Source organism: Oncorhynchus mykiss, chromosome 21 (assembly GCF_013265735.2).
Source record: "Oncorhynchus mykiss isolate Arlee chromosome 21, USDA_OmykA_1.1, whole genome shotgun sequence".
Taxonomy (NCBI): domain Eukaryota; kingdom Metazoa; phylum Chordata; class Actinopteri; order Salmoniformes; family Salmonidae; genus Oncorhynchus; species Oncorhynchus mykiss.
Window position 1 is genome coordinate 54,939,424 of NC_048585.1, and position 20,703 is coordinate 54,960,126.

Sequence of the window (20,703 nt, forward strand, 5' to 3'; positions counted from 1 at the left end):
TGCCTCCTAAATCCCTATTGAATTACTACACACTACCTACACATTACCACTGTATGCCTCCTAAATCCCTATTGAATTACTACACACTACCTACACATTATCACTGTATGCCTACTAAATAGTATCCGTAAAACACCAGTCTCAACGTCAACAGTGAAGAGGTGACTCCAGGATGCTGGCCTTCTAGGCAGAGCTGCAAAGAAAAATCCACATCTCAGACTGGCCAATAAAAATAAAAGATTAAGATGGGAAAAAGAACACAGACACTGGACAGAGTAACTGTCTAGAAGGCCAGCATCCTGGAGTCGCCTCTTCACTGTTGACATTGAGACTGGACAGAGAACTCTGCCTAGAAGGCCAGCATCCCGGAGTCGCCTCTTCACTGTTGACATTGAGACTGGACAGAGAACTCTGCCTAGAAGGCCAACATCCTGGAGTCGCCTCTTCACTGTTGACGTTGAGACGGGTGTTTTGCGGGTAATATTTAAGTAAGCTGCCAGTTGAGGACTTGTGAGGAGTCTGTTTCTCAAACTAGACACTCTAATGTACTTGTCCTCTTGCTCAGTTGTGCACCGGGGCCTCCCACTCCTCTTTCTATTCTGGTTAGAGGCCGTTTGCGCTGTTCTGTGAAGGGAGTAGTACACAACGTTGTACGAGATCTTCAGTTTCTTGGCAATTTCTCTCAATGGTGGTGTATATTTTTTGAAATGTACATTGTGGCATTTTTTACCCCGCATTTTTTCATTTTCGGATCTTTATTATCCACCTGTACACCTGTACAGTAGAATGCACATACAATTGCTGCGAACGACATTATACCAAAGAAGAAGAAGAAAAATAAGAAGAGCGCTCAGCATGTAAGACCCAAACAATGATGGGGAAGAGGAAAACAACAACAGTAACAGCAACAACAACAACAACAACAACCACAACAAGCACCGTTGAGGACCAAGGTGATGGGAGACAGATCGGTGGAGCTGTGGAGAGAACACAGCTGCCTTCTCCACGACAGAAACCAATAAGACAATGGAAAGACAAGCACCCTGGTGAGCACAGTGGATATTAGAACAGATTAGAAAGGTCATATTGTCCACGTCTGCCCAACCATCCATATTCTACACCTCCATCTCTTTGTCAAATATTTCTGGACATAATAATGTGCACACTATTTGTTAAAGCAGCAGCTTCCGTGCTTCTATTCTCAAGGGGGGGTATTTTCCACACACCTTCCCATCCATAACTCCCACTCAATCCAGCTCCCCCCTAAGGTTACCGCCCATCTCCCGTCCACTAAGGGACCCTCCCATCATCCCACCCCTAGTGGTCCGTGCCATTTCTCCACATCAAGATAGAGTAGGAACGAAGGAATGCCACGCTTCCCTAACATCTCTAATTGTGACAGATCTGTTTACGCCCAGCTACGCAAACATCTTAATCATAATCAAGGGAGAGGGGGGCTTTCATGCTTTTCTCTGGGCCCAGGGAGATTATGCGATCACACCGAGACATTTACCAGCTAATTAAGCCACAAAGTTATTCCACGCAGAAGGTTAGATGGAGGACACATGATCGAGACAAAACTTCATGGCAGAAATTCTATGAGAAGTTTTTTCAATCAATCCAATGTGTTTATTAAGCCCTTTTTACAACAGCAGATGTCACAAAGTGCTTTTACAGAAACCCTGCCTAAAATCCCTAACAGTAAGCAATGCCAAAGAGTTCAAGTACACTTCCTTGGAGGATGGGCTTGTGGTTGGGGTTGAGGGAGATAGGGAGGGAAATGTGATCCTTTGCCAATGTCTTACACTGGTTAATGCCCTGCAGTAAGCACCATGCACAAGGTGAATCCGTTCTGTGTCTGTAGGAGACTGAGAGGCCCAATAAGGGAACGAAAGCCAACAAATATGAAGGATTTAATGAGAGGGAATCCATCTTTATTCGCACCACTGAGACGGATTAACATCTAATGGTCCCGCCGCTCGGAATGCAAAGCAAAACTTGCACGGTCCCGAATGGAGACAGAGAGGGCCTCTCACAAACAATACACCCAGCTCACACACACACACACTGATGAACTCTGAAGTGATGACAGATGCAGATCCCTATTCCTCTATATGTATGACAGGGAATTCAGTCACCAAAAGGACAAGATGGATGAATGTCTGGCTGTCATGAACATTCATCCATACTGGACAGAAAGAAACTGTCCTATACATTTCTAATGTATAGAATACACTCTCTTCTCTTGGGCCTTAGACAAAATGTTTTGGGGTTTATATTCTGGATTAGAACAGAAGCCTGCCCATTACATGGCTTTCCGGGACCAGGCTATAGGCAGGTAGACTCTACTTCAATGCCCTCTATGGACCATTAATGATATAGCACGTGGGGTTGTCTGTCAATCACAGACATGTATTTTTGTAACACCAAGCAACAGTATCTATTTGATATGTATAAAGACAAGTGACAGCTCCTCTGTGATGTAACAACCTTGTTAGTCTCGTTGTATAACCTGGCCAATAGGAAACTTGGCACAAATAACCTGGCCAATCGGAAAACTTGGCATAAATAATCTGGCCAATAGGAAACTTGTCTCGTATTTTCTATTTGCATGAGAATCCGTTAAGATCTTTATGAACAGTTAACTTAACTCTCTCTCTCTCTCTCTCTGTCTCTTTCGGGCTGCTCTCTGCCTCTTTCCCATCTCTCTGTCTCTTTCCCATCTCTCTGCCTCTTTCCCATCTCTCTGTCTCTTTCGGGGCTGCTCTCTGCCTCTTTCCCATCTCTCTGTCTCTTTCGGGGCTGCTCTCTGTCTCTTTCGGGGCTGCTCTCTGCCTCTTTCCCATCTCTCTGCATGACATCAGTCCACTATTTCGGTGCTTCTCTTCTGTCACCGTTAACTGTACAGCAGTAGAAGAGAGCGGTCCCCAGCCAGGTCCCCAGGGCGCTACAGTCACAATGACTATTCATAAGGACTAGGCCCTTACCCTAGATAAAACCAGGGCGGAGGACAACAAACACTCATCTGTCTACCCACTTCAACTTTGGAGAGTAGTCTGGAAATAGATTAACGGGTACTGACGTCAGGGAGGTAGCAGAAGTGGGAAAACAGACAGATGAGCAGGGATGAGGTCACTGATTCATTTCAGGGGCTTTACAGCTCTTGGAATAACCCAGTTATGATGTGTATTACATTTCTTTCAACAACAAAAACATTTCACGTCATTTCAACCCCAAAAGAAAATCAATATGATGACGTTGAATCAAAAGTTGGAAAACTTATTGGATTTGCAAAATTGGCAACAACATTAAGGCATTTAATATTTTTCTCACCCAACATGTAACCTAAATCCAATGACATTTGTTGTTGATTTCACTTTGAATTCACATTCGTTGAAAACCACTAGTAGATCCATTGGGTACTTAAAACACCTAAAATGGCTGAGTGTTGTTTTTTTACCAACCCAATATGAATCAAAACTAGACGTTGAACTGACATCTGAGCACAGTGGGATAGCTTCCCTGGTAAAAAAACATCTTCAAAACATCATAGTCACAAAATGGTCTCCCTAAGAAATAGACTTGCACAGTAATGACAAGGTACAACCTACACATTTAGGGACAAAACAACTCATCTGTACAGGTGTTTAAGGGGTGCTTTTATACATTGTATATGTTCTCCATAAACATGGGTCCCTCAAGGAAAGGTTCCTACCCCCGTCACACAATGTAATATGTTGCATCAGTTACAATGATCTGTGCTGATCTTTCACCACATACACGAAGGAGATCATTTTGTCTTCATCTTTTATCTTTGTGATGAGGATGTGGGTGTCTGGGTGTCCCCGCTGCTGAACTCTCCCTCTCAGATCATGTTAGTGTTCAAGGAAAACACAGATACAAGAAGAGTACAGTACATTGGTGAAGACATTTTAATGAGACGAAACTAAATCTAAATCTTCTAAGGCATCTTCCTCTTTCTTTTTGGCCCCAGTACAGAGTTAAAGAGCGGCAGTTGATCCTGGATTGTATGGCACAGGCAGTCCAATTCTGATATTTTGCCACTAATTGGTCTTCTGACCAAACAGATCAGATCTTTGGTTAGTTCTGTTTCGTATCACCTTCTCAGACAATGAAAGAATCATCCAGTCATTATCTGGATCAATGCCTTGGAATGCTCCTTCAGCTCATTGCTAATAGCTTAGCAAAATACCAGATTACTGAATGTCAATTAGCATTTTCCTCCTCTAATTCTATAATTAAAGGTCCAATGCAGCCTATTTTGATCTCAGTATCAAATCATTTCTGGGTAACAATTAAGTGCCTTACTGTGATTATTTTTTTTTTACAATTTTAACTGGAAACAAACAAAAATAGCTTCTTAGCAAAGAGACATTTCTCAAGCAAGACGGTCTTGGAGTGGACGGTCTTGGAGTGGACGGTCTGGGAGTGGACGGTCTTGGAGTGGACGGTCTTGGAGTGGACGGTCTTGGAGTGGACGGTCTTGGAGTGGACGGTCTTGGAGTGGACGGTCTTGGAGTGGTCTGAGTAGGGAGATGTAAACTGAAAACTATCTGTTATTGGCAGAGAAGATTGGAAATCTCTTTCTTATTGGTCTAACTAATTTACTGATGTCACCAGGGAGGCCAAAACCCCATCGTACCAAAACAGGCTGAATTTTCAGATGGTCTCTTCAAACAACTCTCACGCTTAAACCTCATCGTGTGGAAATATATATAAAACATAGGAAAAAAATGTGAACTTTAATTGGTTGACACTGACACTAGGCCTTTAATTGGTTGACACTGACACTAGGCCTTTAATTGGTTGACACTGACACTAGGCCTTTAATTGGTTGACACTGACACTAGGCCTTTAATTGGTTGACACTGACACTAGGCCTTTAATTGGTTGACACTGACACTAGGCCTTTAATTGGTTGACACTGACACTAGGCCTTTAATTGGTTGACACTGACACTAGGCCTTTAATTGGTTGACACTGACACTAGGCCTTTAATTGGTTGACACTGACACTAGGCCTTTAATTGGTTGACACTGACACCAGGCCTTTAATTGGTTGACACTGACACTAGGCCTTTAATTGGTTGACACTGACACTAGGCCTTTAATTGGTTGACACTGACACTAGGCCTTTAATTGGTTGACACTGACACTAGGCCTTTAATTGGTTGACACTGACACTAGGCCTTTAATTGGTTGACACTGACACTAGGCCTTTAATTGGTTGACACTGACACTAGGCCTTTAATTGGTTGACACTGACACTAGGCCTTTAATTGGTTGACACTGACACTAGGCCTTTTATTGGTTGACACTGAGATTGTGTAAGACATGCTACTCTGAAGCCACAGACTGAACTGGGGTTCTAAGCTGACATATTAAATTTGGCCTTTAATACTCTAGTCTGTAGAAATGCATTGAATAGCACATTCATCAATGACAAAGAAGACAGTAAATAAATAAATCATAAGGAGTAATATTTTGAAGTGTCTGTCCTATAAGTAGGAGATATAAGAAAGCCCAGGATTTTTTCAATTTTTTTTTTACACAGAATTACTGTGACACTTATGCTGGTCGTAGAGACGCTACAGTCGTTTTCATGAGAAGATTGGTTTTCGGGATGTGTTCTGGTTCGACAAACAGCGCTGTAGCTTTGCCACTTTCCAACGCAGATGTGGAAGTGCGATATAGATTGACGCACCAGTGCATCAATGGGCTCTAGGGTCTTTTAATGAGTAATCTGTAAGGGGCTCCGCGATTCTATCTGTCCCGCTTTGTGCAAATTAATCATTTGGTGCTTCGCTTTCATTGGGAACACTTATCAAACATCTGTACAGGTGGAGCAGCGAGGAGCGAGTCGTGGTGGAGATCAATTGGCTCCTCCTCATCAGATGTGGCAGAGAGAGAGAGAGAGAGACAGAGAGAGACAGAGACAGAGAGAGACAGACAGAGACAGACAGAGAAAGACAGAGAAAGACAGAGAGAGACAGAGAGAGACAGAAACAGAGAGAGAAAGAGAGAGAGACAGAAACAGAGAGAGATAAATACAAGGGGTAGATGTAAAGACTACTGATCATGATCTGCGGCCAATTTGCTCCCTCACGTGGCACAAATCCTGTGATGTTTCTTACTTTTTCAGGTCCATTCTCTAATGAGATGTGGGATAAAAGTAATCATGCCCGTCTGATCCACCAGGGAGATTCATTCGCTCGGAACACTCACTTACACACATCAAGAATCAGCATCATTTTTATGTATATATACAAAGAAATATCAATAGAAAACAGGTCAAATGAAAGGAAGTGCAGCTAGTTTGCCGTCTTTCCAGCTTCAGTTTGAAGTGATTGTGTTTGAGTTGTTGGCTAGATCCTCTGAACAACAATGTCCTGACGAGTGAGCACATTTTCTATGCCAGGTGATATTGCACCTCATTATCTCATTGTTATAAATGTCACTAGAAAACAGCTTAAACAAATGCAAATGCAGCTACTTTGTTGTTATTCTGGCTGGCCTGTTTGACGTGACTGTAAGTTAGCTGTAGTTGGCTTGCTAGTGAAGGGATAAGAACGTTGCCAGCCGGTATGGCAAAGGAACATTTAGAACCAACAACTGTGTCGCATCCATAGATACGGAACAAAGAGGCTTAACGACTGGATCGCGTCTCTGGCAACCAAAACGATAGAACAAACGTCCAGCTGGCTTGGGTAGCAACACTAGATTTGTGTCAGGACTATATCTTGTGAAAGGATGAAAAAGTATGAAAAAATTTATCAAAATAGCCTTTTTAATTCAAATATGTAAATCATTCTTTGAATATGTTGGTAACCTGTTGTATAAAAGTAATAATGCCCTTGAAGGCGATGTTCAGAGGATAACAACACACATGCCAACGATAGTGCCAATCAGATATCCTCCAAACAGAAGCTTCGAGGGCATTATCACTTAAGTGGAAATGTCTAGAGCAACAATAGCTCAGCCGTGAAGTGGTAGGCCACACAAACTCACAGAACGGGATTGCCGAATGCTGAAGCGCGTAGCGAGTAAAAGTTGTCTGTCCTCGGTTACAACTACCGAGTCGGGAGCTTCATAAAATGGGTTTCCTTGGCCATGCCGCGCACAAGCCTAAAATCACGATGCGCAATGCCAAGCATCGGCTGGAGTGGTGTAGAGCTCGCCACCATTGGACTCTGGAACAGTGGAAGCACGTTCTCTGGAGTGATTAATCACACTTCACATCTGGCTGTCCGACAAACAAATCTGGGTTTGGCGGATGCCAAGAGAATCCCACCTGCCCCAATGCATAATGGCAACTGTAAAGTTTGGTGGAGGATGAATAATGGTCTGGGGCTGTTTTTCATGGTTCGGGCTAGGCCCTTTAATTCCAGTGAAGGAACATATTAACGCTACAGCATACAATGACATTCTATATTATTCTTTGCTTCCAACTTTGTGGCAACAGTTTGGGGAAGGCTTTTTCCTGTTTCAGCATGACAATACCCCCGTGCACAAAGCGAGGTCCATACAGAAATGGTTGGTCAAGATTGGTGTGGAAGAACTTGACTGGCCTGCACATATCCCTGACCTCATCACTATCAAACACCTTTGGGATGATTTGGAAAGCCCACTGCGAGCCAGGTCAAATCCAACGTCAGTGCTCGACCTCACTAATACTCTTTTGGCTGAATGGAAGCAAGTCCCCGCAGAAATGTTCCAACATCTAGTGGAAAGCCTTCCCAGAAGAGTGGAGGCTGTTATAGCAGCAAGGGGGGGGGGGGGGGGGGGGGGGACCAACTCCATATTAATGCCAATTACTTTGGTATGAGATGTTGGACGAGCAGGTGTCCACATACTTTTGGCTATGTAACGTGTACCCACACTATAAATTTTCTTCAGATAGACATTCAAAAAGTCATTGAAATAACATTTTATAAGCCCTCGCAATATTTTTGTGTAAATTATCAACACAAATATTCCCCTCATGTCACCAAAACATTATAATTTAGTTTGACTTAGAACATATTGAATGGACGATACAGCAGGGATGTGGTTAATTCAATTTAAAATCCCGGTCAATTCAGAAAGTAAATTTAATTCCAATTCAAAATTAATTGAAAAGCATTGAAAAAAATGTAAATTAGAACTTCAGTGGGCTTCCTGAATTGACTGTTATTGAAATGGAATTGACCCCAACCCTGCTGTACAGCTTCACCTGATTCACAAAGAGAGAGAGAGAGAGTTATAAGGACAAGGCTATGGGATTTTTCTTCAGAGGTTGTTCAATCCCCCCTCTCCTCTCCTACATTCTGTTTGACACGCCGCCCGTCTGGCATATAATGAATGAAATGAGGGCATGCACAAATACTGCAAGGGTAAAACCACATTATCCACAGTGTTTCTGAGCTGCCTTTTCCATTTGACAAGCACCAGGACGAATGGCCTATCTTGACAGCCAGACACACTCTGAAGGCCACTTGTCATAACCCTGGTTTTTGTGCTAGAATTGTGCATCAGACGGACAATACAATTTGAGCCTGCTGCTGAGAAAATTTCTCTCTCCGTGCTGCTCCTGTGAAGCATTGAGGTTTTTCAATTGAGATGAAAATTGCCTGAAGGGGGTTTCAGACTAGTTGTAAAGAATGTGTGATGGCAAGCTTCCATGGTTTGTTAAAAATGTAACGAGACGTAGAGTTGTGTGAAATGTAACCTCGGACGATTCCCTGTGAATAGAACATGGCCATCCAAATTGAAGAGGAAAGGGTGGCGACATATTCGTATGAGGAATTAAAAACAATGTTTCACACGGATATCTCATCATAGCATCAAGCCAACAAACTGACCATCCTTACGCATCGTTGTTACTCACCTGTTACAATATGGGGATAAACATTGTCCGACTTGCACCTACAAGTCGACTACTTGAACTTTACAACGACCATAACCAAGTTTCATTAACGGTTCGTATGCGAGTAAAGTCACACCGTATCAAAAAGATTCAGGACAGCTGTGATGGAAACAGGAGGTTTCGGTACAATTTTTGAAACGCCGACAGATCATTTTTTGTTCGACATGGTAGGATCTTTTTTGTGTTGGTAAAATGAATTATTCTAGAACTGGCGGCGGAAACACCGTTATGAATAAAAATGTACGGTACCAGTCAAAAGTTTGGACACAACTACTCATTCAAGGGTTTTTCTTTATTTTTACTATTTTTTTCTACAATGTAGAATAATAGTGAAGACATCAAAACTATGAAATAGTACATATGGAATCATGAAGTAACCAAAAAAGTGTTAAACAAATCAAAGTATATTTTATATTTGAGATTCTTCAAAGTAGCCACTATTTGCCTTGTTGACAACTTTGCACACTCTTGGCATTCTCTCAACCAGCTTGATGATTTAGTCACCTGGAATGCATTTCAATAAACCTCTACAGGATCGGTTTGTCCCCCACGGGACGGTTGAGCTAACGTAGGCTAATGTGATTAGTATGATGTTGAAAGTAACAAGAAAATTTCCCAGGACATAGACATATCAGATATTGCCAGAACGCTTAAATTCTTGTTACTCTAACTTGCACTGTCCAATTTACAGTAGCTATTACAGTGAAAGAATATCATGCTATTGTTTGAGGAGAGTGCACAGTTATGAACTTGAAAAGGTATCAATAAACCAATTAGGCACATTTGGGCAGTCTTTTGAACAGAAATGCAATGGTTTATTGGGTCAGTCTAAAACGTTGCACATACACTGCTTCCATCTAGTGGCCAAAATCTAAATTACGTCTGGGCTGGAATAATACATTATGGCCTTTCTCTTCTCTAATACATGATGGCCTTTCTCTCAAAGTTGATGGTACAAAAGAAATACAAAAAAACGCATTGTTTTTTCTTTGTATTATCTTTTACCAGCTCTAATGTGTTACATTCTCCTACATTCATTTCATAATTCCACAAATGTCAGAGTGTTTCCTTTCAAATGGTATAAAGAATATGCATATCCGTGCTTCTGGTCCTGAGAAACAGGCAGTTAGATTTGTGTATGTTATTTTAGGCAAAACATTTTTTAAAGGGGCAGATCATCAGGTGTGGCTTGTTAAAAGTTAATTTGTGGAATTTCTTAATACATTTGGCCAAATCAGTTGTGTTGTGACAAGGTATACAGCAGATAGCCCTATTTGGTAAAAGACAAAGTCCATATTATGGCAAGAACACCTCAAATAAGTAAAGAGAAATGACAATCCATCATTAATTTAAGACATGAAGGTCAGTCAATCAGGAACATTTCAAGAACTTTGAAAGTTTCTCCAAGCGCAGTCGCAAAAAGCATAATGCGCTGTGATAAAAATGGCTCTCATGAGGACCGCCACAGGAAAAGAAGACCCAGAGTTATCTCTGCTGCAGAAGATAAGTTCATTAGAGTTACCAGCCTCAGAAATTGCAGCCCAAATAAATGCTTCACAGAGTTCAAGTAACAGACATCTCAACATTAACTGTTCAGAAGAGACTATGTGAATCAGGCCTTCATGGTCAAATTGCTACAAAGAAGCCACTACCAAAGGACACCAATAAGAAGAAGAGACTTGCTTGGGCCAAGAAACACGAGCAATGGACATTAGACTGGTGGAAATCTGTCCTTTGGTCTGATGAGTCCAAAGTGCTGCATCAGATCACCTGACCTCAAACCATTTTAGATAGTTTGCGATGATTTGGACCGCAGAATGAAGGAAAAGCAGCCAACAAGTGCTCAGCATATGTGGGAACTCCTTCAAGACTGTTAGAAAAGCATACCAGGTGAAGCTGGTTGAGAGAATGCAAAGAGTGTGCAAAGCAGTCATCAAGGCAAAGAGCGGCTACTTTGAAGAATCTAAAATATACTTTGATTTGTTTACTTTTTTGTTTACTAGATGATTCCATGTGTTATTTCATAGTTTTGATGTCTTCACTATTATTCTACAATGTAGAACATTGTAAAACTACATTTAAAAAAAAACTAAAATAATTTTTTTTAAAACATGTGTCAACTTTTGGTACTGTATATAATATCCAAGTAAACTCGAAGTAAACTTGGAGTCACACGATGATATGGTGTGTGGTCCTCCCACTACCACTCAGGAAACCATGCTGTTTATTAGGCTACAGATAAAATAACAGGGTGGTGAAAGTGCATCTTGATGCTCGTTTCCAATAAATATCTAGGGTCTTATTCTAGTGTTTGACAAATACAAATATTCTTGCTCTTATGCTATCCATCAGTGGAGGCTCCTGAGGGGAGGATGGCTTATATACACTGAACAAAAATGTCAAAGATTTTACCGAGTTACAGTTCATATAAGGAAATCACTCAATTGAAATAAATTAAATAAATTATAAATATTATAAATAAATTAAAGGATAATAACCAAATAAATGAATTAGGCCCTAATTCCCCCTAATCTATGAATTTCATCTGACTGGGAATGCAGATATGCATCTGTTGGTCACAGATACCTTCAAAATAAAGGTAGGGGTGAGGATCAGAAAACCAGTCCGTATCTGGTGTGACCACCATTTGCCTCAAGCAGCGCGACACATCTTCTTCGCATGGACTTGATCAGGCTGTTGATTGTGGCCTGTAGAATGTTGTCCCACTACCTCTTCAATGGCTGTGCGAAGTTGCTGGATATTGGCAGGAACTGGAACATGCTGTCAAACCTGTCGATTCGGAGCATCCCAAACATGCTCAATGGGTGACATGTCTGAGTATGTAGGCCATGGAAGAATTGGGACATTTTCATCTTCCAGGAATTGTGTACAGATCCTTGCAACATGGGACCATGCATTATCATGCTGAAACATGAGGTGATGGCGGCAGATGAATGGCACGACAAAGGGCCTCAGGATCTCGTCACGGTATCTCTGTGTGTTCAAATTGCCATCGATAAAATGCAATTGTGTTCGTAGTTTATGCCTAAACATAACTCAACCGCCACCATGGGGCACTCGGTTCACAATGTTGACATCAGGAAACCGCTCGCCCACAGAATGCAATCTGCCCGGTACAGTTGAAACTCAGATTCATCCTTGAAAAGCACACTAGAAGGTGAGCATTCGCCCACTGAAGTTGGTTACGACGCCGACCTGCAGTCAGGTCAAGACCCTGATGAGGACGATGAGGTTCCCTGAGACTTTCTGACGGTTTGTGCAGAAATTCTTTGGTTAGGCAAACCCACAGTTTCATCAGCTGTCCGGGTGACTGGTCTTAGATGATCCCGCAGGTCAAGAAACCGGATGTAGATGTCCTGGGCTGGCATGGTTACATGTGGTCTTGTAAGGCCGGTTAGACGTACTGCCAAATTTTCTAAAACAACGTTTGGTGGACATTTCTGCAGTCAGTATGCCAAATGCATGCTCCTGCAAAACTTGAGACATCTATGGTATTGTGTTTTGTGACAAAACTGCACATTTTAGAGTGGCCTTTTATTGCCCCCATCACAAGGTGTACCTATGTAATGATCGTGCTGTTGAATCAGCTTTTTAATATGCCACACCTTTCAGGTGGATGGATTATCTTAGCAAAGGACAAATGCTCAATAACAGGGATGAAAAAATGTGTGCACTACGTAATCACGCAGTGATTTTATCCACAACAAGTCCGTTTGGTTTGTATTGTAATTTGAACTGCTATATTAAAATGTTAATAATTAAATCATTAAAATATATATATATATATATCCACATTTAAATAAATCCGTTTGGTGGAAACACATCACTTGTGGGAAAATTCGCATATTTTCTTAATGCAGTTATTTTTACATTTGGATGAAAATCTGTTGACAGTTGGATGGAAACCTAGCGCATGTGATCAAAGGTCAGGAAATGGAAGTTTCAACTGCAGCCAAAGATTATGGATATACTGACAAGATGCATGTATCTCCACGGTGTCTGTCTAGCTCCCGCCTATATTTTCTTTAGATTGGTGGATACATCTCTTTATTGTAATATGTTTGAATATTTGAGGAGGGTTGTTGACGTCACCGCCTGTATTCAATGGAGAGAGACGCTATGTTACTAGCCTCATATCATAAATATGCATAGTTATCTCAAGACTCCGATAAAGTTTTTTTTTTTTTTAATTGCCGATGTCACGTGTCCTACCTAGATCAGAACGCTTAAGCATTACGAAACATATATTAGATTAAATAAATCTCACTTAGAAAATAAGCCATACTTTTGTTTCTTGACCAAATTCGACACCTTCATTGATCTCCATATAAAAACACATTGCTTTGTTGGCGATAAAAATGTTTTTTTTAAACGTCACCTGCTGTAAAGGAAGATACTGTTTCAGCCGTGTTAGGCCACTCTGGTCCACTCTGCCGACTTCAATTTCCTGCAGTTGCTCTTCACCAACTGCAACTTGCACCCATCGCCTGCATTGTGGGAGGCACAATTTGCCAACCAATCATTAGTGGGGGGGTTTTACCCACGCGAACTGGACTGAAGATGTGACTGAAACAGGAAGTAACTTTGCCGCGATTCATATAGTGAATATGTACAATTGAATGTGATGGGCGGCAGGGTAGCCTAGTGCGTTGGACTAGTAACCGGAAGGTTGCAAGTTCAAATCCCTGAGCTGACAAGGTACAAATCTGTCGTTCTGCCCCTGAACAGGCAGTTAGCCCACTGTTCCTAGGCCGTCATTGAAAATAAGAATTTGTTCTTAACTGACTTGCCTAGTTAAATAAAGGTAAAATTAAATTTAAAAAAAAATGTGATGTTTAAGGCTCCGTCCCCCAATTGACAGTACAACATATACATATATAACATAACATATATAACTCGGTTATGGGTGTGTGATATGTGGGTTGGAGACATGTTTATTTCGACATTACAAAGAATAACGTTTATAAGCAATGGCAACACTACTATCTATGTTGCACTGAGCCCTGCAGTTAGAAAACCATATTAGTGTTCCACTTTCGGCTGTAGCAGATGCACGTCCTCGACTTCACTCCTCGGCTTTCGTCTGCAGTCGGTTGCTTCAGCCTCAAAGGCTCTGCGTGGTCAATCCGATATCTAAAGTGGGTGGCCATACAGCATTTACTGCGATATACGGCCTCTGCAGTTAGGGCATGTATACTTCCTGCGCTTCGCTGAGCAGAGATGTTGTGAAGGAAGTGAGTTTGTGATTGATTATACTGGACCTCCCGCCCCCACCTACCATCAAATAAAGTAACATGTTATTTGTCAAATGCGCCGAATACAACGGGTATAGTAGACCTTACCGTGAAATGCTTACTTACAAACCCTTAACCAACAGTGCAGTTCAAGAAATAGAGGTAAGAAAATATTTTCTAAATAAACTAAAGTATAAAATAACATGTGGGTATCGGTACTGAGTCAATGTGTGGGGGTACAGGTTAGTCGGGGTAATTTGTACATGTAGGTAAAGTGACTATGCATAGATAATAAACAGCAAGTAGCAGCAGTGTAAAAACAAGTGGCCATTTGATTAATTGTTCAGCAGTCTTATGGCTTGGTTGTATTTTGTATTTATTATGATCCCCATTAGTTTATACAATTTAAAAAATATTACAATACATTCACAGATTTCACAACACACTGTGTGCCCTCTGGCCCCTACTCCACCAATACCACAGATCTACAACACACTGTGTTCCCTCAGGCCCCTACTCCACCAATACCACATATCTACAACACACTGTGTCCCCTCAGGCCCCTACTCCACCACTACAACATATCTACAACACACTGTGTCCCCTCAGGCCCCTACTCCACCAATACCACATATCTACAACACACTGTGTGCCCTCAGGCCCCTACTCCACCAATACCACATATCTACAACACACTGTGTCCCCTCAGGCCCCTACTCCACCACTACCACATATCTACAGTACTACATCTATGTGTATGTGTATGTATAGTGCGTATGTTATCGTGTGTCTGTGTATGCACATGTCTGTGCATAATGTTTGTGTTGCTTCACAGTCCCCGCTGTTCCATAAGGTGTTTTTTAATTTGTTTTTTAAATCAAATTTTACTGTTTGCGTCAGTTACTTGATGTGGAATAGAGTTCCATGTAGTCATGGCTCTATGTAGTACTGTGTGTCTCCCATAGTCTGTTCTGGACTTGGGGACTGTGAAGAGACCTCTTGTGGCATGTCTTGTGGGGTATGCATGGGTGTGTGAGCTGTGTGTTAGTAGTTTAGACAGACAGCTCAGTGCATTCAACATAAAGTAGTGATGAAGTCAATCTCTCATCCACTTTCAGCCAGGAGAGATTGACATGCATATTATTAATATTAGCTCTCTGTGTACATCCAAGGGCCAGCCATGCTGCCCTGTTCTGAGCCAATTGCAATTTTCCTAAGTCCTTTTTTGTGGCACCTGACCACACGACTGAACAGTAGTGTGACAAAACTGGGGCCTGTAGGATCTGCCTTGTTGATAGTGTTGTTAAGGCAGAGCATCGCTTTATTAAAAAGGTTATACTGCTGCACATTAACATCTGCACTGTTAAGGAGCCTTTTGGACCTAGACTTGGTGATCCGGTACCACTTGCCGTGCGGTAGCAGAGAGAACAGTCTATGACTTGGATGGCTGGAGTCTTTGACAATTTTTTGGGACTTCCTCTGACACTGCCTAGTATATAGGTCCTGGATGACAATAAGCTTGGCTCCAGTGATGTACTGGGCCGTACGCACTACCCTCTGTGTAGCACCTTACGGTCGGTCAGTTGCCATACCAGGCCGTGATGCAATCGGTCTGGATGCTCTAGATGGTGCAGCTGGATAACTTTTTGAGGATCTGGGGATCTTGTCAGTCTCCTGAGGGGGCAAACGTGTTGTCGTACCCTCTTCATGACTGTATTGGTGTGTTTGAACCATGATAGTTTGTTGGTGATGTGGACAGAGATGGGTTTGGTGATGATTCAACACTTAAAAAGTTACAAAAGAGAGATAACCTTCAGTTTACAAAAGGCACAAATTCTGTCCTTGGTCACGTGCCCAGTTTTCGACCTTTATCATCACCTCAACCAAACTACATGAAGACGTCATACTCTATAACATCATTGATTGGACGCGACGACTAGGTGGATCTCTTTCTGATTGGTGATTGGCTCAACCTCCTGCCACTGGGGTACTCTGCTCCTTCAGCGTGTGTTATCAGTGAAAATGGCGAGCTGGTGTGTACGAGCTGTAAAACAGAGTTACTCTGTTGTATCATCTTCTTCAATAATAAGGTAATACATTACGAGAGTACATGTTAATACGGTTGTTCAGAGCATTGTCTGTAACGTTGTGCCATCACCCTTGGCCGGGTGCTAACGAGTTGGGTAACGTTAGCTTGCTAACTAACGACCTGTCATATAACGTTAGTTATTGTACTGCTTTCGTAATGAGAGTTCAATAGCACATTTCTGATAGCAGAATCCCATTTAATTCAATTTCTATGCGCCTTGTTCAAAGCTGTTAGCCTATCAACTAATCCAATGCGAACTAGCTAACTACAGTACCGCAGGTTTTAATGTTAAGCTATTTTGGGTGTAGTTTGGTGGCACACCATAGCAAAGGCAGTTGGCTTCGCTACTAAAATGCCACAATGTAGTTTACCTGTATCTGGGCCAAGGAGAGATTGCAGTCAGAGAGACTCTAATGTGTGTAACGTTACCGTAGATCATTACCTAGCCTCTTCGCTCCGGGAGACCTGTACACATCCCGAGTCACCGAAGGCAAATCTGAAATGCCTGATCTGTCGGTACGGGCCAAATGTGTGAACTGTGGTAAAAATAAACGTTGAAATCCACATTTTTCCGACGCACACTTTCTAGTCAGCAATATTCTGTAATTGCCACACGAGATTACCACGTGTTCCTAGATGGCAGCTCTATTTTATGGAGATTAGGCTATATGGTGTGAATTCTGTAAACTCCGGGAAAGTTTAATGTCAACGTTTCTTTTCACACATTGTATGGCCCGCACCGAAAGGTAAACCATTCTTGAGTACATATTTTCTTTAGATGACTTGGGAAAGGTTGATCTGAAATAGGTAAACCCAGAGGGCTTGTAAATATGTCTTCGGGGTTTGGGTTGTAGCCTTCAGCAACGGGATACCAGAGGCTAACCATTAACATGGTATTACCATGTTAATAAAATAAACATGTACCATATACAAATTAATTAATCATGTTTGGATACCAGTACAGTGCACTAAAATGACCAATGCATTAACAGCTAAACCTATGTTGTGTATCTAACCCATTTCTCTGTCTCTCTCTGCTCTGTTAGGGCATCCCCACGGCTCCTATGCACAGCAGCCCAGCAGAAAAGCGGCCAGGGGTTGGAGGAGGACCAGCATGCTGAGCAGAGCGCAGCAGAGAAGGGCCTTGCTGAGGAGAAGGGCCAGCTGGAGGAGCAGCTTAAAGAGGTCACGGTGAGTCTGGCTCCAGGGTGCAGTTTCCATATCAATCAATCAATCAAATGTATTTATAAAGCCCTTCTTACATCAGCTGATGTCACAAAGTGCTGTACAGAAACCCAGCCTAAAACCCAAAACAGCAAGCAATGCAGGTGTAGAAGCACTGTGGCTAGGAAAAACTCCCTAGAAAGGCCGAAACCTAGAGAGGAACCAGGCTATGAGGGCTGGCCAGTCCTCTTCTGGCTGTGCCGGGTTGAGATAATAACAGAACATGGCCAAGATGTTAAAATGTCCATAGGTACAGATCTAGGATCATCCTCCCCTCACCCAATCCTAACCTTAACCATTACTAGGAGGAAGAAAAAAAACTGACCCAAGATCAGAGTCTAGGGCAGGGTTGGGCAAACTTTTTGTCTCGAGGGCCATGTCAGGATTTTACAATTCAACGGAGAGACACATTTTTAGGGGGACTAATTGTTTGTTAAAATCAATTTTGGGGGGCTTCACAAGTGGTCTAAGGCACTGCATTGCAATGCTTGAGGCATCACTACAGACCCGGGTTCAATCCCAGGCTTTGTCACAGCTGGCAGTGACTGGGAGACCCATGAGGCGGCGCACAATTGGCCCAGCGTTGTCCGGGTTAGCAGAGGGTTTGGCAGGCCGAGATTTCCTTGTCCCATTGCGGTTAGGATTGGGTGAGGGGAGGGTGATCCTAGATCTGTACCTATGGACATTTTAACATCTTGGCCATGTTCTGTTATTATCTCAACCCGTGGCGGGCCAAGCGCATGAACGCTGACACGGCGCCAGGTGTACAGCATTTCTTCCAACACATTGGTGTGGCTGGCTTCCGGGTTAAGCGGGCATTGTGTCAACAAGCAGTGCGGCTTGGCCGGGTAATGTTTTGGCTCTTGAATTTTGAGTCCGTACGGGAGTTGCAGTGATGGGACAAGCCTGTAACTACCAGTGGGATACCATGAAATTGGGGAGAAAAAGGTCTTTATTTTTGTAAATATATATTTTTTTATAGCTCTTTGTTGTCCCCCTCCCCTTGGTCTAGGGTCAACTTTACACTAGTCCTAGGTCGCCACACCAGTCACTCACTATAAGTCTGTTCCAATATCCAAGCTAGAATACTACCTAGAATGAAACCAGTGTGTTAGGCATGGTTTCCTAGTGGTATACTAGTGTGGAATAGTATCTTGGTTAACCTCACCCTGTCTGAATCTCACTAGTCAGAAGAGCTTTGAAAACAGGATTGTCTCTTGGCCTCAGCTTTTCTGTCTGTGTCTACAGGACAAGTACAAGCGGGCCCTGGCAGACACGGAGAACCTGAGGACGAGGAGTCAAAAGATGGTGGAAGACTCAAAGTTGTATGGTAATCTAACATTTGCATATTTATTTGATTCTCACCAGTGAGACAGACATACTTATAGGTGGTTTTTAGAACCATCCTTTTGGTTCATTGATGTCAAGCAACATGCAATATAAAGTTAATCTGGAGGTACAGTGAGCTCTGAATGTATTGGGACAGTGCCATTTGTTGTTTTGGCTCTGTACTCCAGCACTTTGGATTTGAAGTGATACAATGACAGATGTTAAAGTGCAGACTCGGCTTTAATTTGAGGGTATTTTCATCCATGTCGGGGGAACCGGTTAGAAATGACAGCACTTGTTGTACATAGTCCGCCCATTTTAGGGAACAAATTTACTTATGTGTATTAAAGTAGCAAAAAATGTAGTATTTGGTCCCATATTCCTAGCACACAATGATTACATCAAACTTGTGACTCTACAAATTTGTTGGATGCATTTGCAGTTTGTTTTTGTTTGGCCACAAAATAATCTGAAACAATCGAAATTAATGGTAAATAATGTATTGTAACTTTGGAGTCACTTTTTTATTGTAAATGAGAATAGAACGTTTCTAAACACCTCTACATTAACGATGCTGCCATGATTATGGATAATCTTGAACTATGTACAAATATTGCTGTCATTTCTAAACGGGTTCATCCGATATGGATAAAAATACCCTGAAATTGAAATCTGACAGTGTGTGCTTTAACCTCCGTCATTGTGTCATTTCAAATCCAAAGGTCTTGAGGACAGAGCCGAAACAACAACAAATGTGTCACTCTCCCAATACTTTTGGAACTGCATATTCAATGATGTTGTTCATTCTATGTTTTCTAAAAGAATACTAACTCATATCTCCTTTATTTTCGCACATTTCAGGAATCCAAAGGTTCTGCAAAGACCTGCTGGAGGTGGCGGACATCCTGGAGAAGGCGACGGAGAGCGTGCCCAGTGAGGAGGTGTCCTCTCAGAAGAACCCCCACCTGAAGAACCTGTACGACGGCCTGGTGATGACAGATAAACAGATGCAGAAGGTGTTCGCCAAGCACGGCCTGGTCAAGCTTAATCCAGACGGAGGGCAGAAGTTCGACCCCTATGAGCACGAGGCTCTGTTTCACGCCCCTGTGGAGGGTAAGGAGCCTGGCACGGTCGCCATAGTAACCAAGGTGGGCTACAAACTCCACGGGCGCACCCTCCGGCCGGCATTGGTGGGCGTGGCCAAAGCCCCTTGATTTAAAAAAATGTTCAGTATGACCGTGATGTCATTGTTTTTGCCTGGGTGACAGATCACCTTGGCTACTGCAGGCTGGTCAAAGCGCTCCACCCAACCCAACTCCCCAACCACCTAACGTTGCCTCAAAGAGGCGGGAATCCAACTTGAACTAATATTATTACCATGGACGACATCACAGCCTGTTTTGACTTTGCATTCCGATTCTCCACCCTTCTCCCGAAGTGTGCACTTGCTCACTCCCTGTCATGAATTAAAAAGCATTGGATTGGCTGGAGGGAGTTTACGGCATTGTTAAATCCATGACAGGAAGTGTGCAAGTGCATACTTTGCGGGAAAGGATGTCGAATTGGGACACCGCCCATGTATCTGCCAGGCGCAATTATGTTTGAGCAGAAGCAACACTTGTGATGGCACGTATAGCACAGAACCAGTTTGACAAGTCATTTCTGTCCTATTTCAGTCATCAGGATCAGATTCCTGTCCAGTCATTGTAATTGTTATGGATGGGAGAATGTAATGTACCTCATGATTATATACCAAACTGCTGTCATTGTTTTCATTGGACAAACATAGTACTTTCAATTCATTTAATTGGAATATATTTTTCCCTGTAAGTAATGCGGTCTTTGGCACAATTTAGCCCTGTTTGTATAGCTTCCAGTGAC

The 20,703-nt window shown here is 42.4% G+C and overlaps 1 protein-coding gene across 1 annotated transcript; it reads left to right on the forward strand.

Moving 5' to 3' along the window:
* The first annotated feature begins 16,123 nt into the window (after positions 1–16,123).
* Positions 16,124–20,579, forward strand: LOC110500744 (GrpE-like 1, mitochondrial). The gene is made up of 4 exons (XM_021578271.2): positions 16,124–16,270; positions 17,316–17,460; positions 18,742–18,823; positions 19,684–20,579. The coding sequence occupies exons 1-4, from the start codon at positions 16,203–16,205 to the stop codon at positions 20,034–20,036; spliced, it is 648 nt and encodes a 215-aa protein (XP_021433946.2). The 5' UTR covers positions 16,124–16,202; the 3' UTR covers positions 20,037–20,579.
* Positions 20,580–20,703: the final 124 nt, after the last annotated feature.

Excerpts from the sequence above, each read along its gene's own strand:
- LOC110500744 (XM_021578271.2), top strand. The coding sequence starts at position 16,203 with ATGGCGAGCTGGTGTGTACGAGCTGTAAAACAGAGTTACTCTGTTGTA. Across the intron at positions 16,271-17,315 it reads TCATCTTCTTCAATAATAAG|GGCATCCCCACGGCTCCTAT; the intron begins GTAATACATTAC and ends CTGCTCTGTTAG. Across the intron at positions 17,461-18,741 it reads AGCAGCTTAAAGAGGTCACG|GACAAGTACAAGCGGGCCCT; the intron begins GTGAGTCTGGCT and ends CTGTGTCTACAG.